General features: G+C 34.3%; 1 protein-coding gene and 4 gene segments (V, D, J or C); all 5 read right to left on the reverse strand.

Annotated features, from left to right (window-relative positions):
- Nucleotides 1–1069: 1069 nt before the first annotated feature.
- LOC107591441 (T-cell receptor alpha chain V region HPB-MLT-like) lies at nt 1070–1527 on the reverse strand (the record flags this gene model as incomplete). The annotated part of the segment is given in 2 exon segments: nt 1070–1362; nt 1465–1527. Coding segments are annotated over 2 exon segments (342 nt in total), but the record flags the coding sequence as incomplete, so codon positions are not given.
- Nucleotides 1528–8131: 6604 nt separating this feature from the next.
- LOC107591417 (T-cell receptor alpha chain V region RL-5-like) lies at nt 8132–8623 on the reverse strand. The segment is given in 2 exon segments: nt 8132–8487; nt 8584–8623. Coding segments are annotated over 2 exon segments (396 nt in total).
- A 2357-nt stretch (nt 8624–10980) lies between these two features.
- Nucleotides 10981–11474, reverse strand: LOC107591418 (Ig kappa chain V-IV region S107B-like). The segment is given in 2 exon segments: nt 10981–11333; nt 11435–11474. Coding segments are annotated over 2 exon segments (393 nt in total).
- Nucleotides 11475–13305: 1831 nt separating this feature from the next.
- Nucleotides 13306–13809, reverse strand: LOC107591419 (immunoglobulin iota chain-like). The gene is made up of 2 exons (XM_016280566.1): nt 13770–13809; nt 13306–13664 (listed from the first exon to the last, which is right to left on the reverse strand). Exons 1-2 carry the CDS (start codon nt 13807–13809, stop codon nt 13306–13308), a joined length of 399 nt encoding a protein of 132 aa, XP_016136052.1.
- Nucleotides 13810–16337: 2528 nt separating this feature from the next.
- On the reverse strand, nt 16338–16915 carry LOC107591420 (Ig kappa chain V-IV region S107B-like). The segment is given in 2 exon segments: nt 16338–16690; nt 16783–16915. Coding segments are annotated over 2 exon segments (393 nt in total).
- Between the last annotated feature and the right edge of the window lie 923 nt (nt 16916–17838).

The raw sequence follows: 17838 nt of genomic DNA on the forward strand, positions 1-17838 counted from the left end.
GTAAAAGTGCATTTCGCATCCGATGACCCCTTTAAAGTTTTTGTATGACATGTTTCATGTCAGAATCAGATAGATGTACATCAGTAATAGTGAGTTCAGTGGATGAACATGATGTAGCCGAATTAAACCGATCATCAGCGGTATCTTCATAATCACCCGATGACCGTGCATTTTTTGTATGATAAGAATTGTGGTTCTCTGTTGGGATACTGTCTGTACCATGTAAAGCCACACATATTCTCTACTTGTACTATATGAGCAGCTCAGCTTGTCAGTTTCTTTTTTCTTAGAGAATTTTTCCATCCCCTGGATGAATGTTGTCTGCATCCACCAAATTAACCTATACGATTTTGATTTATGAAATCAAGGTAGAAAAAAATTATATCACAACACACTTTACTTTTTGAGGAAAAAAAGCAATCAGTCAAATCAAACCATTAAAAGATTTGGAGTTTGAGACTTTAAAACCATGGAAATATTTTTGCACAGATTTTCATTAATTAGGCTGTTCAATAACTAATGTACCTGTTCCCACAGTGAGAATCAGTATAAAGCATCTGTCCATGTTCAATCAGATCAGTTCAGTTCTCTGTTGAGTCTCTCAGTGCTCTCAGCTGTAAGTCACTGCAGATCAGTCAGAAACACACAGGAACTTCCTGCTGATTTTCACTTTCATCCATATGGTGACGTATACTATGTATATTTGTGTATGTGTGTGTGTATACATACAAACATACATGTTCTTATGTATGTATGCAACATTCACATTCTAAACAGGAGCATCTCAAGTGCTTTTGTATGTGGTTTGACTTGAGTTTTGCTTTTGGTATTCTAATGATCCAAGGAGGACCTTATGGATACCAGTGACATCTGCTGTATTGTCAAATGTAATATTGAGCACCTACTGCCCTCTTCTGGTTCCCTCTACAAGTATACAACTACAATATATTTATGGATAAAAAGGGTTTTATAGAGAATAAATGAAAAAATTAAATTGCATAATCATGTAATTTATGCTGATTCATAGTTTTTGTGTGAGTGTTGAATGTGTTTCAGTCACTGTGGGCCTCAGAGCACAGTAGTACACAGCAGAGTCAGACACACGCACATCCTGGATTGTCAGAGGAACTGCAGTTTTGTTGAGATTCACATTAAATCTCTCCTTGAATTCTTCCTCACTGTTTCCAGACTTAGAATATTTATTTAACATGTACTTGGGATTTCCATTGTCTTTCTGCTGGTACCAGAAGAGAGTCGGGCCTGTATAAGCAGTCTGATATGTACAGTCGATCGTTACAGTATCACCTTCAAAAGCAGATTGAATCTTTGTATGCTGATCAACTTTGTCTTGAGAATTACAACCTGAAACAGAATTTAAAAAATAGGAATAAATATGCACATTACACATATAAGGAAAATTCATTTGAAATATATTTGAAATGAATCATGGATTTTGCTACTCACCCCAGATATATAAAACTATGATCACAATGGCACTTTTCCACAGTGCCATTATATACAGTTGAAATTGCAGACTCTTAAAAAATATGCAGAGTGTGATGCATGTGATGATTCCCTTCCTCTTTCTGCATCTGTTAAAGCAGCAATAAATTCAGATCACTTTGACTGACTGCTGGGAGGAGCCTGTGCTACAGTCAGTGACAATGACCACTGATATGAGAGTTTTGCTTTTGGTGCTATAATGATGATCCAAGGAGGAGCTTGTGGAGACCTATAAAAGCTGCTGTACTGTCAAATGTAATATTGAGTACCTACTGCTCTCTTCTGGTTAACTGCAAGTATATTGTGTAATTGGGATTACAAGCTTAATTCAAGTCAAGTTTATTGTAATTCCCCAGGAACTAAATGTTGTGCCTCACAGGACCAAGGTGCAAGATTTATAAACTTATATAAACTTACACATAGCTCAACTATTAAAAGAAGTAATCTATATACTTATACTTTAAGCAAATACAATCCATAACACTGTGCAGTTGTGTGGAAGGACAGTGCAAAAAGAGATATTTAGGGAAAACAGTGCAAATGGAGAGAGTTCAAGATGGCATAAAGGCAATTTGACATAATAGACAGACTGTAGTGTATGTACAAGTAAACATGTCTTTTAATGTAATAAAAGATCTGCACTATTTTTTGTTTGTCTGTTAGATTATGAGCCAAATTTGTCTCTGACTCATCATTCCTTACCGCATTGATTAGTAAAGAGCTTTACTATAAGCAGGAAATATAATGCAAATATGAGGAATATTTTGGGCCAGATATACTAAACAGGGTAAAAGATATAACTGGGCATGAGACTGCAGGCACAAATGGGTCTTGAAAGTTCAGCGGGTGATCTACTGACAATGTGCAAATTGAAGAACACAGACACAGCCAGTGCATTTCCATAATGGCCAATGCAACCAAGACCAGCACAAATGAGCAACTATCGCAGCCATGTCAAATTCAAAATTGGTTAAGACATATTTTTGGGGGGCCCTTAATGGTTCAAATATCAGGAAATTGACTACCGCAAACCTCAGTAAATCACAGTACAATCACATTTTTCCACATGCGTATACATTCAAAAGATAGATTTTAGCCATAATTATAGTGATTATTTTAGTTGCATAAACAGTATAAAATCACCCGAAACCAACAGTAAGGTCAAATTAATAAAAATATAAATATAAACTGTAAAATTAGATCATGTAAACTGAATGTAAATTTTAAGTGAAAGAAACCTACTAAAATAGAATATATTTATAGATGAAACGGGTTTTATAAATGAATTCACAGACTAAGACGAAAAAATTAAATTGCATATTGATGTAATGTATGCTGTTGCATTGTCAGAGTTTTTGTGTGATTTGAGTGTGTTTCTGTCACTGTGGGCTTCAGAGCACAGTAGTACACAGCAGAGTCAGACACACACATCCTGTATTGTCAGAGGAACTGCAGTTTTGTTGAGAGACGCATGAAATCTCCCCTTGAATTCTTCCTCACTGTTTCCAGATTTAGAGAATTTATTTAGCATATGCTTGAGGATTCCATTGTCTTTCTGCTGGTACCAGAAGAGAGTCGGGCCTGTATAAGTAGCCTCATATGTACAGTCGATCGTTACAGTATCACCTTCAAAAGCAAACTCAATCCTTGTGTGCTGATCAACTTTGTCTTGAGAATTACATCCTGAAATTGAATAAAAACATTATGAATAAAAATGTTCTCATTGGCTGCAAAAAAATATGCACATTCACACATAATGAAAAATAACCATTATTCAATTGTTCTACTCACCCCAGATATATTAAACTATAACCACAATGACACTTTTCCACAGTGCCATTATCTACAATTGAAATCACCAACTCTTAAAAAATATACAGAGATGTTGTGATCCTCTTCTTCTTTCTACATCTGTTAAAGCAGCAATAAATTCAAATCACTTTCTGACTGCTGGGAGGAGCCTGTGCTACAGTGAGTGTCAGTGAAGACTGTGTTATATATATATAGGCTATATACAATATGACTTAATTGTGTTTATATGTACAATGATTAATCTTACAACATAGCTTCCATGTATTTGATTAGCTTATCTAACTTTATTCACTGAAACACACTGTACAGTATGTTATTAGACTGCTCTGAATTATTTGACTGATTGGTCAAATGTGTCAATCTTATATTTCCTAATATTTCCATAGCAATGCTGTATAGTCCTATCGGTCTGCTCATCACAGTAACTGAAACCAGAGCGGACTCTCTTGTTTGAAACAAAGGCAACTGGAACTATCATGCGTCTCAGTCATGAATGTTCTTGAAAATGATCTCAGATGACTTCAGCATTAATATTACTGTTAAATTGTTGCAGTGTTCTTCTCTTTCTGTATGTTGTCATGGATTTTCAGTTGCAGATAAAATTATAAAATAAACTCCTATAGGCCTAATACAAATTTGTTACCAAGGAATTCAGCCATTAAAAGTAAATTCCTTATTCAAATTAACATAGTTTATATACAGCAGGCAATATTAGTCTAATAAGTTTTTCACTCACAATAGTTTCAGAAGTTACACACAGCAGGATCTTAAATAAACAGTTGCCACAAACATCATTATGCCACACAGTGGCCAGCATCTGAAATTACAGGGGTATTGTGATGCTGGAATAGAATGAAACCTCCCCAAAAAATCTTCTTTAATGTTCAACATAAGAAAGAAACTCATACAGGTTTGGAACGATATGAGGGTGAGTAAATGATGACAAAATTTTCATTTTTGGGTGAACTATTCCTAAGACATGCATTAGTGTACTGACGTAACCACATGGAACATGATATCCTGTATGTGTTTTAATGTTTCTTTGAAGTTTTATAACAGGCCTAGTTTAACCTCTGACAGGTGTGGCCACATGTTTTATTACGTTCTGGGATAATAGATATTGGTTTTGATTGTGGTTTTCACTATCGGTTCAAAGTGAAAAGAGCTTCAGGTTTTGTTTTGTTTTGGCTTAAATTCTCGATGTCTTTGCGTTTTTCACTCTGTCTAATTTCTTTTAATTTATAACAAACATGGAAATATTGACTGATGAAAATATGAACAATATTTATTATTTATAGTCTAGCTATTTTTATAATCAGAATTTGGAACAAGCAAGAGCACCATGTGATTGTCTGCGCTGTATATTACACATGAGAATCATTTGAGATATTTTAACATTTGTTACATTTGATTTTTTTTTTTAAAGAAGATATTCTAAATTTATTTGTCAACTAGGAATTACTTCATCTGTATATTGCCAAATATTGGCTCACTTTAGAATGTTACATTTTGATTATATTTAGTTTTTCCAATAGACTGGTTAAATAGTCTACCTTTTGATTTTGGTAGATACCTCAGATTTTTCTATCCTATTATTTTTCTGACACGCATAATATTGTAATGGTCAGTTACAGCTTCTTTCTCTTTGTCTTCATCTCTGTCTCTGTGTTTCTCTCTTGTCTCTCATTGTAACAGGTTTTTGTAGAGGGCTGATGTGTTTCCTGTCACTGTGGGCTGCAGGGCACAGTAGTACAGAGCAGAGTCTGATACAGCAGCAGAGAAGATCACCAGATCCACACGTTTGATTTCTTTTTTAGCTTCTGAATATAGGCGTAGTTCAGGCTCAGATTTGCTAGAATATTCAGTGACAAGAAGTAAAAACTCTGGTTTTGCTCCGGGATACTGGCGATACCACTGGATAGTAACACTAGTACCGCTAGTGAGACTGTAGTTACAGGACAGCGTCACATTTTCACCATCAAAATCATGTTTTTCTGGAAACCATGGTTGTATTGTGTCACCAAAAGAATTTCCTGTGCAAAAGAAAAGGACCCTAATTAATTAAACAATAAAACACATGTATACACTGTATAAAGCTAAATGGATTTTATTTAAGGATTTTTTTTCATAATAAGCGTATTGATTGAATGAATATCTCTTACCCATGCAAAATTGGATTATTATACAGGTGAAAAGAAACATGATATCTTTACAGAGACAGTGATGACAACAATATAATCTTTATAACTGTACTGTAGCTGTTTCACTCCTCACACTCTCAACAATAAGCTCCACCCTCTGCTGGAGTATGTTTATTCTAGTTAAACCATGCTCATGCTGTTTCAGAGCTCTTAGTTCCTATCAGGATGTATATGTGTTTCTGTCACAGTGGGCTGCAGAGCACAGTAGTAAACAGCAGAGTCAGACACACGCACATCCTGGATTGACAGAGAAACTGAACTTGAGGATTTGTTGAGATCTGCATGAAATCTTTCCTCAAATTCTTTTTCAATGCTGCTTGATCCAGTCGAGAGTTTACGGAGCATGTAAACTGGGAATCCATTGGTTTTATGTTGGTACCAGTAAAGATAAGGGTATGAATCACTGGTACTGTAAGTGCAGTGAAGTTTAGCCATCTCATGTTCAGAAGCTGTTTGAACTCTTGTTGGCTGATTGACAGAATCTTGTGTATGAAATAAATAATTTTCATATGTTCTTATCTAAGGATAATAAAAATGTGTTACATTTAACAGTTAAGTTATTTACCAAGAACTGCAGCCATTAGAAGTAAATTCCTCAGCCAGATTAACATATAGTTACAATATGTGCAGTAGGCAATATTAGTCTGAAGTTTACCAGCACGCGATTGTTTGCAGACATTACATACATACAGCAGGAATTTAAATGAGTAGTTTCCACCAACATCATAGATTATGCCACACAGTGGCCACCTTCTGAAATTACATAGTTTTAATTAAATAATAGTGTTCTACTCAGAGTCAAAAGCTGAAATAATTTTAGAACTCCCTGTCTGACTTTTTTTTCTGTACAAGAGTGAAAACAAATATTTTTTTAAATGTTGTCATTCTTTATGGACTTTTCTTTGTGCACAGGGTTGTTGTCATGCTGAAATAGTAAAGAACTTCCTGAACTGCTGCAGTGAGGCTAAAAGCACAGTTCCCTAGAATGTTATTGTATGACAGAAATTATAAAGACATAGTAAAGACAATTATGTTAAATAATCAGAATTAGGAACGGATGGGTGGATAATTTAAAATTGATTGCATGATTATTATTGTAGTTTATTTAACTATGTTACCTTCAGTATGACTTTAATATACCTTTTACATTTCAGAAATGCCTATTGTAAAGAAATAATCACATGTGTGTTTATGTCTCTGTGTTTTTATGTGGTTTGACTTGAGTTTTCTCACTGCGGGCCTCAGAGCACAGTAGTACACAGCAGAGTCAGACACACACAGATTCTGGATTGTCAGTGGAACTGAATTTGATGAAAGTTTAGAGTGAAATCTCTCCTGAAACTCAGTGCCATTGTCTCCTCCATATTTGCTTCTCCTCAGGATGTATTTAGGAAAGTCATTCACTCTCCGCACTGAAAAAAAATTATACTACATTTTTTTAAGGTAAGTGGTTGCAAACATTTTATTTTAGCTACTTTTTTTTTTTTTAAATGTTGAAAGTCGAAAGTTAGTCAACTAAATTAGTTTATTTAAATGTAGCTAAAATAAATTGATTGCAACCACTTACCTTAAAAGCAATTAGTACATTTAATTAATCTTTTTTTTTTCTCAGTGTGGATGTACCAGAATAAATTATCTTGTGCTGAATCTGTTTCATATTTACAATGTAATGTTACTGATCTTCCTTCAATTTCAGTCACATGTTTGTCTGGCTGATCAACTGTGTCCTCTGGTCTGCACTCTGTAGGATCTTAACTGAATAGTTGAACATCATAGATTATGCAATCTTACATTGTTTTCACTAGATTAAAAAGTGTTTTCCTCTGAGAAAAAAGCTAAAATTATTGCAATATTATAGCAGTTTTGATTATTTTGATTATAGTTGTTAACTAGATATGCAAAGTTAAAAGAGCTTCAGGTTTTTGTACGACATGTCTCATGTTTTGTATCACTGGGCTTCTACTAATAGAGCACAATAATAGAGAGCTGAATCTGAAAGAGCTACATTTTTAATAGTGAGCGTGGATGTGGATGTGAATGTGGATGTGCGTAATGTAGTCGACTGAAACCATGGATCAGCGGTGTGTTCATAGCTATATGATTGTGCACCTTTTTGTAATAAATACACCTTTTTGTACTACAGTAAATATTTTTCAGATACTGTGTGTCTGTATCAGAAAAGCCATATAATTGTACAATATGAGCAGCTCAATTTGACCATTGCCCTTTCTTTAGTGATTATTTCTGCACTTTTTACAAATAATAGTAATAATAACAATAATAATAATAAATAAATAAATATCTGTTGAGGCTCTCAGTGCTCTGAACTGTAAGTCATCCAGATCAGTCAAAAACATACACAGAAACGTCCTGCTTTATAAAGGCATGGCTTAAATACTTGCATTTATCATTTTCAGTTTTGACTGATGAAAATTTGAAGAATGTTTATTGTTTATAGTCTAGCTATTTTTATATAAAATGTAATGAGAATTTGGAACAAGCAGGAATTCCACGTGAATGTACAGTGTACTATATACTGTATTACACATGAGAATTATTTGAGATCATTTAATTTTTATTTGCTTTATTTCTTGCTGTCTTTTTTCTCCTGTCTCTCATTGTAACAGGTTTTTGTAGAGAGCTGATATGTTTCCTGTCACTGTGGGCTGCAGGGCACAGTAGTACAGAGCAGAGTCTGATACAGCAGCAGAGGAGATCTCCAGATCCACATGAATTTCTTTCCTTTTTTCAACTTTAACAGAGAATCTTGGGTCTATATCAGACACCTTAACTTCTTTTGCACTCCCGTAGGTGAGTACAAGAAATTCAGGTTTTGATCTTTCATACTGACGGTACCAGTGGATATAATCTGTAGCTGCAGGTGAATGACTACAGGACAATATAACATTCGAACCCTCTTCATTAACAACATCGGTTTTGTTCGGTTTGATGGTATTTCCAAAGACAGCAGCTGAAAAAGTAAACATTTTTAAAAGTACATTTGTAACTTTTTAGAGATTTAAAGAAAACTTGTTAAGTAATCATAATTAACCAAATAAATACACACCTGCTGAGGCACAGAACAGAATAACTGAATGAAGATCCATTGATTGTGTTCACTCTGAGAAGAGTCAGATTAAATCCTTTCAACCACAGTCTCTGTCAAACACATTAGATCATGTCAGATCTGTGAACACAGAGTCCCTCCTCTCTGAGCCACATTATACCTGTATAAGTTCAGTTTTGTAAATGCAATTCTGTTGTTCACTGCTGCAGTTCCTAATGAATGTCTGAGAACACTGCCAGCTTGTGGCACATTATACCTACACTATGTGTTACACATGATAATGCTTTAGAACTTAAACTATAGGCTACTTTTGTATGGATTTGATGTAATTAACAATACTGGCTTTCTTAATACACTTTTGAATTTCATATTTATTTAAATGTTTACTTATTTATAGTTTTGCACATGTAGACTTGGATTCAGTAGCTTTTTTATCAGATTATTTACCTATTAAATCTATTATAAATATTAATCACAACTACAGTTTATAGTTGCTCTCTTAGTCTTTGTCTCTGTGTATCTTTTTTTTAAGGACTTGATTTGAGATGTAAAAAGAAACTCAAAAGTCACTGGCAAAGCCATGAAAATAAACCCAGAAGACTGAGCGATAATATCAAATGGATGCTGGATGCTGTTGGAGAGTCAGAAGAGCCGTGAACTCAACAGGAGTGATACTGAAAAACACTTAATTTGAACTAAGTGCTAATATTGGATAACAGTGAGAATGTCAGCACCATTCAACAAATCATACTTAACTGATCTCCCTGTTTTTAATGCATTATCACAAGCATTAAGAAATTGTTTTGAGAATGTATTTGTATAAGCTATAAAAGGAGCCACAAAGAACTTGTTATTTTAATACATTTCACTTAATGCCTCTTGGAATTTTTAACAGACCTGATGTCAGGTGTGACCACATATTTTATTACATTAAGAGTTGGATAGATTGGGGTTTGATTGTGGTTTTCACTAGATATTTTCAAAGTGAAAAGAGCTTCAGGTTTTTGTATGACATGTCTCATGTTTTGTATCACTGGGCTGCTACTCTTAGAGCACAATAATAGTGAGCTGAATCTGACAGACATACATCAGTAATAGTGAGTTCAGTTGATGTACGTGTTGTAGCTGAATGAAACCGATCATCAGAGGTGTCTTCATAATCTGTCGGTGGATATCTGTATAATAAATACTGTGGTTCTCTGTTGGGATACTGTCTGTACCAGTAAAGCCGAACATTTTCACTATTTGTACTATACGAGCAGCTCAACTTGACAGTTTCTCTTTCTTTAGAGGTTTTTTCCATCCCTTTATTTGGCTCAATGTTGTCTCCAGCCACCAAACCTGTCAACAATAAGTACTGTACATATGAACTGCAAACACATTTCTAGCCATGTTTTACAAAAATACAAATGACTAAAGTAATATAAATAGCCTTTGTGGTTTGAGATTTTAAATCATCATAAATATTTATGAACAGAGTTTCATTAATTAAAAAATAATGTACCTGTTCCCACAATGAGAATCAGTATAAAGCATCTGTCCATGTTCAATCAGATCAGTTCAGTTCTCTGTTGAGTCTCTCAGTGCTCTGAGCTGTAAGTCACTGCAGATCAGTCAGAAACACACACAGGAACTTCCTGCTTCCTGTGTAAGATAACTATATTATTTTATTAGACAATACGAGAATGTTGTATATAAAAAGATTTGCATGAGCTTTTACCTCAAAAGCACCACGAGAAGCATGATATTTAAATCATTTCGATGCAGTTTAGCTTCCTCACTTTGCACAAAACATTACAGTGGTGATGATGGTGCATAGGCCATGAAGTATTTCTACAAAAAGCATTAATATAAATTTAAAAAATCAACGCAATAAGGACCAGTATAAAGTCAATTATCAGAAATACTGTATACTGTACACCTTACACTGACCTTTAGCACCAAGTTTTAATTAAGGTATTTTAATGTATTTATAATTTCAATTAATTAATTTAAGGCTATAGTCGCTTTAAAATATTTGATGCCTATGTTTTTCACTTTATTATGAGCATGGATATATTAAGTAATGAAAATCTGAATAATATGTAATTTTTCTTTGTAGAGTTAAAGTTTTTTGTTATATAATTTTTTAATGTATAAGTTTCTATTTTCAGTATAATTTTCACAATATAAATGTATAACATAATGTTGTAGTATGATGTTTTCTCTTATTATATAGGATTTGAAACATAGCAGTAACTCCGTGTGAAAATATGTGAGCTCTGCCCTCCTGTGGCATACATGAACCTGCACTATTTATTGCACATGAGAATCATTTGAGATCAAGAGCAGCTTCATAGTGATTTAATATAATGAATACCTTTCACATTGCACACAAATTTCATTCTCTCTTGTCTCTTACTGTAACAGGTTTTTGTAGAGAGCTGATGTGTTTCCTGTCACTGTGGGCACCAGAGCACAGTAGTACAGAGCAGAGTCTGATACAGCAGCAGAGGAGATCTCCAGATCCACATGTTCTCGTTTTGGAATGTTAACAGAGAATCTTGGATCTACATCAGAGCGCTGAGCTCCTTTTGCAGTGTCATAGGTGAGTACAAGAAATTCAGGTTTTGATCTTCCATACTGACGGTACCAGTGGAGATAATCTGTACGTCCTGAAGCAGAAAAACTACAGGATAATGTAACACTTGAATCCTCCTCATGAACAACATATGTTTGGTCTGGTTTGATGACATTTCCAAGGGCAACAGCTAAAAATGAAAAAAATGTTCCTTGGTAACTTTTTAGTGAAACGTTTGAGTAAAATTGTTAACAATAAATAAATAAAATAAATGCAAATAAATACACATACCAGCTGAGACACAGAGCAGAATAACTGAATGAAGATCCATTGTACAATAGTTCACTCTGAGAAGAGTCAGACTGAATCGATTCAGCCACAGTCTCTGTCAGACACGATATGAACACTGAGTCCCTCCTCCCTTATATTATTTATAACTCAATTGAGAAGTGCAGGAGAGAAGAAAGATCTAATCACATGAACAATTGTTACAACTGTATTATTAATCTGTGAACCTTATTTAGGAATATGATTGAAAAAAGTTATTGTAATAATTATTGTAAAAATTTAAAATTGTTTAGCAGCTTTAATTAAAATGAAATTTGACAGTAATGAGGGAACACAGCAAAATCCCCCGAGTTAAATCAACTCTGCTCAGAGTGCATATTGTCCCAATCTACAGAGTGTTAAAGTAACACTGAAGCAGAGTTACCACTGTTGAGGATTATGTGATATGTTTTCATGTCTAAAAGCCTGAGCAGTAGTTGTTCATCTTCAACATTGTTAACAGTGGGTTTTCTTTACTAATGCTCAATCAATACTTAATTAATCGCTTAATTGTCCCATTACCTTTAACTCTGCCTCAGTGTTACTTTAACACTCTGTAGATTGGGACAATATATACTCTGAGCAGAGTTGATTGAACTCTGGGGATTCTGCTGTGAGTGGTTTACTGTTTTAGAGTTTTTCTCCATCAGATTCAAAAACATTTTGAATGTCATTTTGGGCCTGACTCACAACAGCGTAGCATCATGTGAAACACATTTATCTCTCCATCAGTGTTACATTATAGATAAATTCTAATGTGGTAATTCTTTAAAACAAAATGAGATACATTTTTGAATACTTGTTTACATCATGAATCATAATCCAGTTGTTCACATGTTTGCAAGACAATTATACTGTGCACAGCCCTTTAAAAAAACTTTTAATTAAAATTAAGTTGAATTCATACAATTAAATAAAATTAATATCAATATAATATTACATTGCTGTGATCCTACAGAGGATAAGCAGTTTGGAGAATTGACGGATAATATTAAATTGATTTCATGATTATTATTTGACTATTAAATTTAGCATGATTTTATTATAGCTTGTACATTTCAGAAATGTGTACTGTAAAGAAACAGTCATGTGCATGCTTATGCCTATGTGTTTTTGTATGTGGTTTGACTTGAGTTTTCTCTCTGTGGGCCTCAGAGCACAGTAGTACACAGCAGAGTCAGACACACACAGATTCTGGATTGTCAGTGGAACTGAATTTGATGAAAGTTTAGAGTGAAATCTCTCCTGATACTCAGTGCCATTTTCTCCTCCATATTTGCTTCTCCTCAGGATGTATTTAGGAAAGTCTTTTGCTCTCTGGATGTACCAGAATAAATTTTCTTGTGTTGAATCTGTTTTATATTTACACTGTAATGTTACTGATCTTCCTTCAGCTTCAGTCACATGTTTGTCTGGCTGATCAACTGTGTCCTCTGATCTGCACTCTGTAAAGGTTTAAGAATATTTGATGAACAATACAATGCAACATATAATCAACTTCCATGAATATACAGCTGTATTAAATGAGAATTCATACCAAGAATGAATATAGTGAAGAGAAATATATTCCTCAACCTGTGTGACATGACTGTCTGTTGAAGAAAAATCTGTAAATATAAGAGTCTTGCTTCTGGTATTATAATGCCGATCCAAGGAGGAGCTTGTGGAGACCTATAAAAGCTGCTGTACTGTCAAATAAAACATTGAACACATATACTGCCCTCTTCTGGTTCACTGCAAGTATGGCATAACTGAAATTCCGCAATCTCATACACATTCATGCAAATAAAGTATAATTTTTGCATTAGATTAATATTGTGTTTCTCTCTTGTCTCTCATTGTAACAGGTTTTTGTAGAGAGCTGATATGTTTCCTGTCACTGTGGGCTGCAGAGCACAGTAGTACAGAGCAGAGTCTGATACAGCAGCAGAGGAGATCTCCAGATCCACAAGGTTTTTCTCCCTTTTTTCAACTTTAACAGAGAATCTTGGATCTACATCAGACTGCTGAGCTTCTTTTGCATTGCTGTAGATAAGTACAAGAAATACTGGTTTTGATCTTCCATACTGACGGTACCAGTGGAGATTATCTGAACCTCCAGATGCAGAAAAACTACAGGAGAATGTAACACCTGAACCTTCCTCAGCAAAAACATCTGTTTTGTTTGGTTTAATGAAATTCCCAAAGACAGCAACTGAAAAAGAAGAGGAACATTTTTGTGAGATGTTTTTAATAGTACTTATTTTTAACAATAAAAATATACTCTTATGTAATAATAATTAACCAAATAAATACACACCTGCTGAGGCACAGAGCAGAATAACTGAACGAAGATCCATTGATTGTGTTCACTCTGAGAAGAATCCTCTGAATCCTTTCAACCGCAGTCTCTGTCAGACACTAAGATCATATGAACACTGAGTCCCTCCTCTCTGAGCCACATTATACCTGAACTTGACATCAGATCCAGTCACATGAACTAATGTTACAACTTTATGATTACAGAACAAATAAACCAAATTGAATCTGCCGTCCTTATTTAAGAATTTGACCTTATAATAATGGGACTATTGTAATGATATGTTTCTGCATTTGAGAGGGTGTAACATCATTAAATGAAAAGATTTTGTCAAATTAGGTAGAGTAATTTGTATTAGTTTTTCTTCCATTATAGTTACGTTTTGAATGTTATTTTGGGCTTTACTTACAACAGCATACCATCATTTGAATTTATCTGCCTATCATTGTTAAGCATAAATAATAAGTTTTCATGTTGGAGGACAATTCTACTTCACACAGCTTTAAATCAAGAAAACACTATTACTAAATTATATTAATGTAATAATGATTGCATGATCACTGTTATCGTTCATTTTAGTGTATTATTGACCATTACCTTCATTATGTTATTACAGTTTTTAAATATCTAAAAAAAAATAATTGTTAAGTAAACAATTACATACATTATATCTGGACATACTGTTAATGCTTCTTTTCTTAAGTTTGTCATTTACATTTATGACTTAAACAAAGGCTTAATTCTGTCTTGCACAGCTGTAACCACATATTTTATTACATTCAGGGCTGGATAGATTGTGGTTTTAATTGTGGTTTTCACTAGATATTTTCAAAGTGAAAAGAGCTTCAGGTTTTTGTACAACATGCCTCATGTTTTGTATCACTGGGCTACTACTCTTAGAGCACAATAATAGTGAGCTGAATCTGACAGACGTACATCAGTAATAGTGAGTTCAGTGGATGTGCGTGATGTAGTCGACTGAAACCGATCATCAGAGGTGTGTTCACCAGAATTTGATCGGGCACCTCTGAGTAATAAATATTGTGCTCTCTGTTGGGATACTGTCTGTACCAGAAAAGCCAAACATATTCACTATTTGTACTATATGAGCAGCTCCACTTGACAGTTTCTGTTTCTCTAGAGGTTTTTTTCTATCCCTTTATCTGGCTCAATGCTATCTCCAGCCACCAAACCTGTCAACAATAAGCACATTTTTGATCTGTGAAAGCAATGTTGACAAAATCCTATTGCAAACACATTTCACAGCACTTTTACAAAAAAAAAGAATATTTAAAACACACTAAAATAATTATTTACAGTTTCATTAATTGTTCAATAAATAATGTACCTGTTCCCACAATGAGAATCAGTATAAAGCATCTGTCCATGTTCAATCAGATCAGTTCAGTTCTCTGTTGAGGCTCTCAGTGCTCTGAGCTGTAAGTCACTGCAGATCAGTCAGAAACACACACAGGAACTTCTTCCTCTCTAAACTTCCGGATGCTGTTCACATTCATTTATTTCTTGTCCTATACTGTATAATATATTTATTTTTATTGAGCTGTAAGATAATTATACTTTTTTTATATGATAGAATGTGTATAAAATAAGTATTACGAAGCAAAGGCAACATTTCATATTCTAAACAGGAGAAGCATGTTATAATTTCTTGACTGAGATTCAGCTCATGTGTTTTTTGTATGTGGTTTGACTTGAGTGTTCTCAGAGCACAGTAGTACACAGCAGAGTCAGACACACACAGATTCTGGATTGTCAGTGGAACTGAATCTGATGATACTTCAGAGTGAAATCTCTCCTGAAACTGAGCATCATCTTCTCCTCCCTATTTGCTTCTCCTCAGGATGTATTTAAGAATTTCATTATCTCGCTGGATGTACCAGAATGAATCATCTTGTGCTGAAAATGCTTTAGATTTACACTTTAGTTCTACTGCTCGTCCTTCAACTTCAATCACATGTTTGTCTGGCTGATCAACTGTGTAGCCTACTCTGATCTGCACTCTATAAAGATATAAAAATATTTAAAATACAATACAAAATATAAACAACTTACACAAATATGGAGCTGTATTAAATGCAAATTCAAACCAAGAATGAATAGTGTGAAGAGAAATATATTCCTCAACTTGTGTGACATGACTGTATCTATGTTGGAGTCTAGATAAATCAGTGAATATGTGAGTTTTGCTTTTGGTATTTTAATGATAATCAAAGGAGGAGCTTGTGGAGACCTATAAAAGCTGCTGTATTATCAAATGTAATATTGAGCACCTACTGCTCTCTTCTGGTTCACTGCAAGTACTACATAACCGAAACATTTCCTTCTCATACATTTTATTGCAATTGAAAATATTTGTTTTCTGAATGACAGGATATTCTAAAGTGACTAATAAGGGCTCTATAGGGACTTGATGTAATTCATCTTTCATGCTGCCAAACAAATTTACATTCGAATTTTTGTTTTCTGCTTTGATTATTTTTGCATTAGATTAATTACGTATTTGTATTCTGGCTACCTTTCACTATCTTTGTGTTTCTCTCCTGTCTCTCATTGTAACAGGTTTTTGTAGAGAGCTGATGTGTTTCCTGTCACTGTGGGCACCAGAGCGCAGTAGTACAGAGCAGAGTCTGATATCGATGCAGAGGAGATCTCCAGATCAACGTGTTCTCTTTTTGGAATGTTAACAGAGAATCTTGGATCTATCTTAGACACCTCAGCATCTCTGGCATTGCTGTAGGTGAGAACAAGAAATTCAGGTTTTGATCTTCCATACTGACGATGCCAGTGGAGATAATCTGTACCTCCAGATACAGAAAAACTACAGGATAATGTAACACTTGAATCCTCCTCAGCAAAAACATCTGTTTTGTTTGGTTTAATGACATTCCCAAAGACAGCAGCTGAAAAAGAAGTTGTAAATTTTTATGAGAGATGTTTTTAATATAACTAATTTTCAACAACAACAAATATATTTAATAACCAAATAACATACCAGCTGAGGCACAGAACAGAATAACTGAATGAAGATCCATTGTACAAGTGTTCACTCTGAGAAGAATCCTCTGAATCCTTTCAACCGCAGTCTCTGTCAGACGCTAAGATCATATGAACACTGAGTCCCTCCTCTCTGAGCCACATTATACCTGAACTTGACATCAGATCCAGTCACATGAACTAATGTTAAAAGTGTATGATTACAAATAAATAAGTAAATGAATTAACCAAATTTGATCTGTCATCCTTATTTAGGAATATGACCTTATGAGAATGTGATTATTGTAATCTTTTCCTGCATTTCTTCCATTACAGTCGCATCTTGAATGTTATTTTGGGCTTGACGCACAACAGTGTACCATCATTTGAAACAGTTTATCTGCCTAAGCATAAATAATATGTTATCCAGTTTTTCATGTTGGAAGACAGTTCTACTTCACACAGCCTTAAATCAAGAAAACACTATTACAAAATTATACTGAAATCATTCAATTTCATTAAATCATGCAATCAACATAATAATGATTGCATGATCAATATTGTAGTTCATTGTAGTTCATGATTGACTGCTAAATTCATTTTGATTTTAATATAGTTTTTAAACTACAAATATGTTTATCATAAAGAAACAGTAGCATAAATGGTTGTCTCTGTGTTTTTGTATGTGGTTTGACTTGAGTTTTCTCACTGTGGGCCTCAAAGCACAGTAGTACACAGCAGAGTCAGACACACACAGATTCTGTATTGTCAGTGGAACTGAATTTGATGAAAGTTTAGAGTTAAATCTCTCCTGATACTCAGTGCCATTTTCTCCTCCATATTTGCTTCTCCTCAGGATGTATTTAGGAAAGTCTTTTGCTCTCTGGATGTACCAGAATAAATCTTCTTGTGCTGAATCTGTTTTATATTTACACTGTAATGTTACTGATCTTCCTTCAGCTTCAGTCACATGTTTGTCTGGCTGATCAACTGTGTCCTCTGATCTGCACTCTGTAAAGGTTTAAGAATATTTGATGAACAATACAATGCAACATATAATCAACTTGCATGAATA

The sequence above is a fragment of the Sinocyclocheilus grahami genome, unplaced genomic scaffold, assembly GCF_001515645.1.
Source record: "Sinocyclocheilus grahami isolate Dianchi unplaced genomic scaffold, SAMN03320097.WGS_v1.1 scaffold141.1, whole genome shotgun sequence".
NCBI lineage: Eukaryota > Metazoa > Chordata > Actinopteri > Cypriniformes > Cyprinidae > Sinocyclocheilus > Sinocyclocheilus grahami.

Excerpts from the sequence above, each read along its gene's own strand:
- LOC107591419 (XM_016280566.1), bottom strand. The coding sequence starts at position 13,809 with ATGGATCTTCGTTCAGTTATTCTGCTCTGTGCCTCAGCAG. Across the intron at positions 13,665-13,769 it reads TCTGCTCTGTGCCTCAGCAG|TTGCTGTCTTTGGGAATTTC; the intron begins GTGTGTATTTAT and ends CTTCTTTTTCAG.